Here is a 9727-nt window from a genome sequence, read left to right as displayed (position 1 = left end):
GGGGGGGAATTGCAAGCTCACAACATAGGTTTAACATTAAAATGAATACCAAATGCTTAGTAAAGAAATAAATAAGGTAAAGATGTTTGCAAGGACGCAAGCAAAAACCAGAACTTGAATTTGTCCATCAATCATGAACACAAGTCTCTGGGCAACAGAAGCAGCTAAAAATGCACTGAAGCTGGCCCTTCCACTCCTTACCAGTTGAGTCCAGCCAGTTCAGAAGGCTCCTTACATCTAACAACAAATAGATTTGAAAACCAAGCCTCTTCCACTGGTAACATAGAACTGCAGGAAACTGAGTGAAATGATCAGAGGAAACCATACAGGAGTTAGAATAGTTGAAGGGCCATTTTATGCTTATTCTGTTTCCATTTTGGCAACTTATAAAATGCATCCTTCGTCATTCCAAACTTTGCCCTGAACTCTTCTGATGAGAGGTAAGTCTGCAGAGTTGCAAATTTAAGCATCTTAGAAAATATCATAATAAGAATCTATAGACTCAAGTTGAAGCATTACTTTTTTAATATTACCTCTCGTCTTGTCACATCAATGTCTGAAATGGGGTCGGTAGATGTAGTTTTTAGACGGTCATATGGATATATTGCGAGGCCTTCATCATCTTCAGCCTCACCTTCTTTCACATCTTCCTGTATGGTGAGAGTTTCAATTCCGACTGTCTTTGAGTTTTGCTTCTCCTTATCATTAACCTCACCATTGTTATTAGTCTCCGGCTTAGGTTTGGGAGGCTCTGGAGGAGTCAGTTCACCCAATACAAGGTAATTATGTCAGGTATGAAGCCATGAAATAGCTGCCTTGAATTTATAAATTGAAGGCTACCTTTTATTGAATGTGGTATAATAGCTTCTCGAGCAGGTGGTGGCTGTTCAAAGCTAGCACCAAGAGCTGCTATGGTAGATTTTGCGGCAGCTAATTTTGCTGAATCTGGGCTCACTGATTTCGGGTAGATCTTTCTAACTGGGGGTGGAGTAGAAAGGTTCCTTGTATTGGGGTTCTCAAAAGTAGCAGCCAATGCATTGAAAGCAGGAGACCTCCCCCTTACACGGACCCTTTCAGGACTAAAAGACATGCTCCTAGAGCGTTGTGATTTGTCTGGGACTGCAGACCTCCCACCATATGATACCGGTGTTCTTCGCTTTGGTTTCTGAGTAATAATGAAGTCACTTATTAGTGGGGGCATCAATAAAGACCAGGAAACTAGGAAAAGAATGTGAAGAGCAGAAGAGGGTGGTTGATGATAATGTGAAGAAATAAAAGGAACATAATGCAGATTAAGAAAATCAATGGACTGTGTTTGTCGGTGGGGGGTTAAGAATTGAAACTATATAAAGAAGCCTTACATCTAGAGCAGGAGTGCCTCCACTTTTGACTATTGTAAGTTTTCTTTGGAACGAGTTTCCGTGCATCTGTTTAAGATCGAAAATCTTAATTGCTTGCAGATAATTTATAGGCATACATACTAGAATAAATGTGGAGTGCTTACCAAAGATTTTGCAGAGTCCCATTTAAAGAAGCGAGTAAAGAAAGGGGGTTCACTACCTTCCGTGATAATGTACACCGGAGCTTCAGAAGATAGATTTTCCAGAGGAAAATCATGTTTTAGAAATTTCTGTTGCAATAAGAAAGAAAATTACCAATAATGAGAATGTCATAGTTTGTCGAGAAGACAATGATGAATGAACAACCTGGAAAACTATTAGTATCAGACTCCCAAGATATGAAAATAACATAGAACCGATGACATTGATATATCAGGAACTTAGATATAACATTGGTGGGGAAAAGAAAGGGGCAGATTGAATGTCGAAAAATTTCTTCCCAGTTGAATAGCCAGATGATATAATGAAACATTGGCGAAAAGTAACACGTGAAGTTGGCTAGGAAATACGTTATTCGTACCTCACCAATAGTTAAAGCATGCAATCTACTCTTGGAGTCGACTTGTTGGCCGATCCATACATATATCTCTGAGTGATTATCCAGAATGTGTATGTCTTCGGTCATCAAATCATCTTGATCAAAGTTATATACCTCCACCACCTGCGAAACTTCACATTAACTAACCTTCTCGGGAAAGACGGTCATTTACAGTAGCTTCTTAATGTTTTTGTTTCTTTTGTGTCTTCTCTTTTTTTGTTCTTTTTGGGGAAACTAAGCTTGTATTGAGAAGAAATGAAAGAACATGATAGTATAAATTATAGGAAATTTATGGATCAGAACGAGAAAAGAATGTACCTTCAAATTTCCTGCAAGTTCATCATGACCATCACAAGTTCACAGGAAAAGGGGTCATATTTAGAAGTATAGCGGAATGGAAGAGTACAGGACAAAGCATAAATTTTTCACTAGCAGGAAGAATTATACTAACCTCCAGAGAAGGTACAAGAAAATAGGTGTGGATCACTTTCAGCCTCTCGACTGATTTTTTGGCTAGGATATTCAGATTTGCCTCCCAGCAAATTCCAAAATTGTTCAGATTCTGTACCTTCTTTTTGTGGTCTAGATTGTACATTGGGCTGCTGGCAATTGAAACACAAGTGAGAAATCAATAAAAAGAAAGGTAACGAGATAAACAAAACTCTGGCCTATCTAGTTAAACAAAACTCAAACTCAGATAAGCATGACTTCTTTGCCAAAGTGAAAGGCGTATGGATGTGAAATGATAGATTGCAACAAATTTATGCAATCAGGTTTCTTTTCATACAGAACACATTTGTCAAGAAGCTCTGTTTAGAAATCAAACTCTTGTGTCCAAGCTGAGAGAACTACACAACCTTTATCAAATCCAGCAATCGCTCAACAAGCTCTTGATTATCTGAGTTTGTGAGGCTTCCAGACCATGTAAAGACAGAGGAGCTGCTATTCAATATGTAGCAGTAGGAGGAATTTAAAGACGATGCAACCTGCCGAGGGAGAAAAGAGATGGGGAAAGGTAAGAATATATACATAAAGATTTAAATACATCATAATCTATCAATTTAACCTTCCAAGTTTAGTAGTGATCAAAATGATGTCAATGTAGTCTTTGAGCTAAGCTAGTTATGCTATGTTTAGTAGTGACTTATTATGATATCAATTTCAGGAGCGCTCTTGTGAAATTTTCTCTCTAATTGATACCAATAGTTCACACGTACCTTTTCTCATATGGAGGAGAGTGATAAGACTGTAGAAAAGATTAAATAAACTTTAATCTTTCTACAATACCTTTTGCAATCATGTTAACTAAAGACATCTTTGTCATATGTGTGCGTGATTAAAGAACTAACGAGATGCTAATAGTACAAGTACCGGGTCTACTTGTATTGCTTGCATATTTTCGGGTCCAGAGCCCTGGACTCTAAATAATGCAATCCCATCCTCTTGGTAAGTTTCATCTTGAATTTCCTTCTCCGCAACATAATTCTTGTACCCCTTACTTAGGCCTCCCTGAAGTGTGTATTTCATCACATTATCTTTTAGGAAATCAAAATTCATGTATGGAATAAGAAGAAAAAAACATTCTCCTACAACTTTCTTTAACTGCAGATTATATCTAACAAACCTTGAAGACAACAAAGCTCTGGAAAATTGAATAAAATTGAATCGGTTCATTCCCTTCGTAAAGGCGAGCCTATAAGACAATGAAATGAATCAGAAACAAGAAGATATTAAAGAAATGAATGTACATCAATTGGAAATCACAACCCCAAGTGATGAACCTACCTGGACTGGGAGAAACTTTAATGACTCAACCATCTTGTTTACCAGTGATAATGCTGTAGCTCTTTCTTCCTGGAGGAGATGAGCAAAATCGAATCCCAACAATAATAAGGCCTCGGATTAGAATGTATTCATGTAGTACAAAGAGTATGAGGGGGGAAACATTAGATACACAAAAAAACTAAAACTCTTATTCCCATCAGAGTGTCCATTATGTGAAGAAGTCCTACTTTTGAGCCTCCTATTCTAATTTCAATACTATTAGCCAAAATTTCTCTCATAAAGAGAGAGCATACAAGGACAATTGAAATCTAAGATGCAAGATCTGTTAATGAGTAATAGATCGTGTTCGAAGTCCTATAATCAAACTAGCAAATGATAAACCATGTCCCAAATTCTTGGTCAAGTAAACTATAGACCTAACAGAAAGAAGCATAAAGGTGTACTTAAATTAATGTTATGGATTTATCCCAACACAACAAATTACAGTTGAAGCATTCCTTCCTAATTCATAGTTTCCAAAAAATATTTTAACATATCAATAATTTAAGACTTCAACTTCTCCCATAACCATCAACCATCATGTTAAAGTGAGGTATTGAATGCATAAATGAACAATAAGTAACTTTAAATTTTGGAGTGAATTCTTTTTCTTCAGGTTGAGGGCATCTAGAAGCTTTTTGAGCATTTATTACCTCAACACTTTGCTTCCCAAACCACGTTCCTATAAGATATTCATCTTTATCGTCTCCAGGATACGAGTATTGAAAGATATAGCAATCCCCACTGTAAAATTTTGACTGATCAGAGATAGGAATGAGAATCTTTTCGTTGCCACTGACTCGCCAAACCTGTGTCATGGAGGAACAGGAATTGTTAACGACAAAGAAAAGCAGTCGTTGAGAACCATGTCTTGTTCTATATAGAAGAGCAAACAATGAGGATTCATTAAAAAAGAAGTTCCAGAAAACCTAAGATATAATTGACTAGTTTTGGGTAGACTAGCAATTTCCAGTCAATATAGTTGACAGACTCATTTTCATAAAACAATTGCAAGAGCTTCAGAAGCCACACCTGCAAATTCCCAGTGCAATCAATGTATGGTTGAGGTTCTTCTTTTATAGGATCAGCTTTTAGAAGACCCTTAACATTAACCCCTTGACGCTTCAGAAGAGCTAAAAGAAACACCAAAAATCAACACATAAGGAATGAAGTCAGTGTAGCAATATAGATAAAATTGTAACAATGGAAAAATATCTTTAAATTTTTTACTTCCTAACCTGCGACCTTTCCTCTACCATCCTCTGACACAACTACATTAGTAACTTGAGGCCACGAATCAAATTTAGATCGGAATGTTGCTGTCTCGAAACCTTCAATCACACTAGTTATTTGTGATCTTGGTCTTTCAGGTCCATGCACTAGTTTCTGTTCACTTAACAACACAAATTAATAAGAAATTCTATGATGTCATGTTACCCAAGTAAAATGGATTTGCAGGTATAGGGTGAGCTGACCTCGGCAGCTGCAGTCGCCTTCTTTCGGTCATCGAGCGAGGTATTTCTTCCCATCCATGCAAATACTTCAAATCCAGAATCTAGAATATAGCATTTTTGTGTTTCTAGCAGGTCCCTTGTCAAAGAATCAGCACCAAGTGGTTCCAGCTCCCCCTTCTCAATTCTTTAAAAGCAGACATATTGCTTCAGAACTACATAATAACGGTTACCAATTTACCATCTCACATGAAAGTCCAATGTATTTAGTTTTAGGATTTGTTAATGTCATTGGTTATTACTCTATTAGCTGAAGATAATTCTAGCTATGAATAGGGTACTCAATAATCTTCTATTCAAAACCCTTGAAACCTTTTAAAGAGAGTGGAGAAATCTACGTGCGTGCGTGTTTATAAAGACGTTCAATTACATAATATCTCGTTTTTTTACGTTGCAGGGTCATCTCCTTATCTGGCTGAAGCAAACATTCTCATAAATATCACATGAGAAGAACCCGAAAAGGAGATAATATATTACCGAAAAAGCTTAGTTGGATGAGAATCAACATGCTTATCCTCATCACTAGTTGTTTTCCTTGGAAGTGGAGCAAAGCCACCAAAAAAGCTCCAAAATTCTCCAGTTTCAGGATCGGCCATCAACTTTCCATCCTCTACAAAAAGTTAACTCACAAACTGATATTCCTCAACGTTCATCTTTCACTTCCAACTCACAGATCAATCGTAACTTACCAATGGCAGCCATCTCACATTTTCCATTGTGATATGTATCCTTAACATATTGAACAACTTCCAATGCTTTTGCTCTCTCTTGAATAGACGAGTTCAAACCGTTGAATTGGAAAATTTTGGACTTGGTATCGAGAATAAAAATGTCATCGTGGTTGAGTGAAGATCGACTGAAAGGAACCTATCATCACAATTCCAGAAAACTCAGCAAGCATTCATATAAAGCTAGAGATATCAATGATACCCAACCAAAAACAAGAACTTGCCTCCTTGACATGGACGACACGTTTTCCTTTACACACAAACAACCGAGTCTTATGTTCCTCAGCCTCAGCATGTTTGAACCCGGATGCAAATCCACCTTCTTGAGGTATAATACATGGTTTGAAACAGGACAAGAACTTCTCTGTCTCGTGACCTTGAACCTCACGATATTGTACAGCACGTCCACCTAGTGCTGCGTCTAGTTCAATTGTCTTGATGGCAGCAGTACCAGCTTCATCCTGTGTATAAATAAGTCTCTGAATCAAAACTCCGTGGAAAAAATTGATGTTGAAGAGTACTTCAATGGTATTACTTGTTTGCCAGAGGTGTTTTACCTGAGTGGTATCTCTACCAAGCCAGTAATGAATATCATGTCGCAAGGTGCCACTTTTTAGGGAGGTTGTCTGCACAAAGAAGGTTTAAGACATGAAGACAGTCATTCAGGGCATAGAGTCTTCATGCCAAAGAAGAACACTACAAACACAATGACTGAAATCGTTTCCTTTTTTTTTAGTTTGATTGATGATCTGTTTCTAGAACACATGAACTTCGAGTTTGTGTAGCCAACAGTTTGTTTTATAAATTTGAGATTTAGTATGAGATATAGTTTAATACTTATAGAACTGACAAATTGAACGCTTTGGACATGAAGCCCCATATATCTCAGTATCTAACCCTATGCCACACAACTAAAAACTCTCTAAAATCAATTTAAGTATAACTTGACTGATTAAGACATATGCGAGCTCGACTAGAAAAAGTAAGACGTTTGAATCTTCCCAACCCATTCAAATCCTCTAATAAATAAATTACAACCAGACACTCTATACATGTAACAATCCAAGCCAACCGTTAGTAGATATTGTCCGCTTTGACTCATTACATATCATCCAGCCTTACAATTTTAAAATGCGTCAAATAGGGAGAGGTTTCATACCCTTATAAGGAATGATTCGTTCCCCTTTCCAACCAATGTAGGATCTCACAATCCACCCCTTTGAGGGCCAGTCTTCGTTGACACACCGCTCAGTGTCTGGCTCTGAAACAATTTGTAACAGCCCAATTCCACCACTATTGTTCGCTTTGACATGTTATGTATCGCCGTCAACCTCACGGTTTTAAAACGCGTCTACTAAAGAGAGGTGTCTACACCCATATAAAAAATACTTTGTTACCCTCTCCAACCGATTTAGGATCTCACAGTAAGTGTTTCCCATTTCATGCCCAACCCATTCCCATTTCATGCACACCCCAAATTCATCTGTCGTTTCGTGTCAAATCATTCTAAACCAAAAGATAGCCACTTGTGGCATTTGATACTTGTACACTAATAAGACAAATTAAAGAAGAAATTCCACAAGTTGAGCATATAACCTTATCAGTGTCACAAATAATTCCAATACTTGGATACATATAGTGCTTCTTAGGGAAGAAAATATGCATATATGTATGTATATGTTGCAATTTAGGGAATTAAAATGAATCCTTTACCTTGAGAATGATATAGGAGTCACCAGTAAAGAACTTTCCATAAGAAGCCTTTGGAACAGGAACAGGATTAAAATTTTCAATCCGCCATATTTCAAGCCCACTTTTAAGTGTCAAGGAACAAAATATGAACTCATTCGTTTCATGGGAATAAGGTTGATTGGATGTTTTGTACACAAAATGGATATCAAACCAGAAAATTTCAAAATCTTATGCATAAAGGATACGCCTTTTGACCTGCCCCTTGGAAGGCTGGGTCCAAATCTCTCATGGAGACAGCCATATTGTTCTTGCACCTCTACTTCTATATTGTTTCCCACTCCTCTGCAGAAATACAGCAATTCCAACCTGAAGAACAAAACAAGCAACTACGAAATGAAGAAGATTGATCTCGAGACTGTTTGGAATGATGTAACGTGTGTAAGAAAGCGTTTTTAGGCACTTAGAAAGTCATTCCGAACAAACCCTTTACGTAAAAAATAAGAACAAATCAACATACAACGTAGATTCGTTTATTTGCATCAAGCTTTTGAGGGGCTCATTCAAGATTTACTCGAACTATTACTCATCAGAAAATAAGAGCTTTGGCTTCAGCTTATCGGGATAAAGGTAGGTAAAAAAAGAAATTTTCGACAATTGTAGATCACTCGAATAAATGCAGTGACTCGCTATAATAAGGTAGACTACAGTTATAGTAGATTCATACACAATCTGTACAAGAGGCAGTCGCTTCTTAATCATAAAATACTTGCCCAAATTGCTATACTAATAGCAATTGTCTTTATATGTTTCACTAGTCAGCTTTACCGAGTTCAAGAAATCCAGGACAGAAGATTCAAATGTATTACATATCTTGACTTTAGCTTGAAAACAAATAAACGGGTAGAGAAGCTCGCCTCACGAATAGTCCTACGGACACAGCGTTGCAGTAAGAGGGTTTTCGTTACTAGAACGGGTGGCAAAATCAGCTACAGGAGAACTGTACGTAAAATCGAAGACAAGCGCAACACTGGAGTTATGGGAAGAATCATCTATAAGTCCACTTGGTGAATTAGAACATCAAACAAACAGAAGAACAATCCCATAAATGTATGTACATCATTAAACAGCTTAAACCCTCCCTTGATAGAGAAATTATGAACTAACTACAACAATACAAACTTCTACGAATGAATCGAATCAAATCTAGTTTGTCAACAAAACTCAGCTAAACCAGGAGGCCATAGAACATGTTCATAATCACCAATCCCAGAAGACCCATTACTCGATTATATCAAAAACGATTCAAACCAAAACAAAGAACAGAAATCAACAGCTTCACAAATTTCCAATAACAACGCCTCAAACAAGAATCCCTAATAAAAACGAAGAACAACCCTGTTTCAGAAACTAGCTAAGCAAGCGGAATTCAAAACCAAACAAAGAAAAAGGAGTAAACGGCAGAAAGTTGCGAGTACCCAAGGCCGATGAAGACAATCAGGTATTGAAAATTGAAGCGGAGAAGCACCCAGATCCACCAAGGATCAGAATCATACAAACAATACTGTTTTTCAATTCCACAACGCCCAAGAGAGAGAGAGAGAGAGAGAGAGAGAGCGAGTAAAGTGATGGAGGTGAAGAAGAGAGAAAAGGAAGTAGAAATGTAGAGAGAGAGAAACCCAAAGAAGTATTTGTATTTTGTAGTGAGAGAGAAGAGAATGATGAAGGGCAAGGCGTGCTAATCACTAACCCCAACACAAGAACGAACCCACGCAAGCACAAATGAACTGTAATCTTAATAATCAATCAATTAAATTGAATTTCTTCTTCTTTTGTTTTTGGGGTTTCAGTATGTGACAGATAGATTGATTCTTCAAAGAAATTTAATCCAAAAACATTCTCCAAATCAATCATTCAGAAACTTTCGGCCAACAAGAACTTGTTTCCATTGTTTTTGGATCAATTTTAGACAACCCTTTTTGTGTAATTCAATTTAAAGCCCAAAAGTCACTTTTTTTTTTTTTTTTTTTTTTTGGT

General features: G+C 37.2%; 1 protein-coding gene and 2 long non-coding RNA genes across 5 annotated transcripts; 2 read left to right on the top strand and 1 right to left on the bottom strand.

Annotated features, from left to right (window-relative positions):
- Position 1: 1 nt before the first annotated feature.
- Positions 2-9460, bottom strand: LOC111436105 (villin-4-like). 3 transcript variants are annotated; one of them, XM_023073785.1, is made up of 24 exons: positions 9169-9460; positions 8608-8690; positions 7939-8059; positions 7715-7814; positions 6559-6627; positions 6226-6462; positions 5963-6140; positions 5751-5883; positions 5238-5400; positions 5001-5148; positions 4795-4895; positions 4416-4571; positions 3724-3792; positions 3563-3631; positions 3310-3447; positions 2796-2924; positions 2390-2540; positions 2257-2267; positions 1921-2061; positions 1505-1630; positions 1362-1427; positions 841-1165; positions 534-751; positions 2-446 (listed from the first exon to the last, which is right to left on the bottom strand). In XM_023073785.1, the coding sequence occupies exons 3-24, from the start codon at positions 7992-7994 to the stop codon at positions 333-335; spliced, it is 2898 nt and encodes a 965-aa protein (XP_022929553.1). In that variant the 5' UTR covers positions 7995-8059; positions 8608-8690; positions 9169-9460; the 3' UTR covers positions 2-332. The 3 variants fall into 3 exon arrangements, with proteins under 3 accessions (XP_022929553.1, XP_022929555.1, XP_022929554.1); XM_023073787.1 differs by having other exon boundaries at positions 2390-2537; XM_023073786.1 differs by lacking the exon at positions 8608-8690.
- Positions 1159-1726, top strand: LOC111436110. Its single transcript, XR_002709181.1, has 2 exons — positions 1159-1395; positions 1519-1726. It is a non-coding gene; the product is annotated as an uncharacterized LOC111436110 (long non-coding RNA).
- On the top strand, positions 2839-5770 carry LOC111436109. The gene is made up of 3 exons (XR_002709180.1): positions 2839-2953; positions 5221-5277; positions 5671-5770. It is a non-coding gene; the product is annotated as an uncharacterized LOC111436109 (long non-coding RNA).
- Positions 9461-9727: the final 267 nt, after the last annotated feature.

Source organism: Cucurbita moschata, unplaced genomic scaffold, assembly GCF_002738365.1.
Source record: "Cucurbita moschata cultivar Rifu unplaced genomic scaffold, Cmos_1.0 Cmo_Scf00052, whole genome shotgun sequence".
NCBI classification, from domain to species: Eukaryota; Viridiplantae; Streptophyta; class Magnoliopsida; order Cucurbitales; family Cucurbitaceae; genus Cucurbita; species Cucurbita moschata.
This window is presented reverse-complemented; position numbering and strand designations above follow the sequence as displayed.

Bases quoted from the DNA above. Each gene is read 5' to 3' on its own strand.
- LOC111436105 (XM_023073785.1), bottom strand. From the start codon at position 7,994: ATGGCTGTCTCCATGAGAGATTTGGACCCAGCCTTCCAAGGGGCAGGT. The intron at 5,884-5,962 runs GTAAGTTACGAT...AACTTTTTGTAG, and splicing joins ATGTGAGATGGCTGCCATTG to AGGATGGAAAGTTGATGGCC. The intron at 2,541-2,795 runs GTTGTGTAGTTC...TTCAATTGCCAG, and splicing joins GATTGCTGGATTTGATAAAG to CAGCCCAATGTACAATCTAG.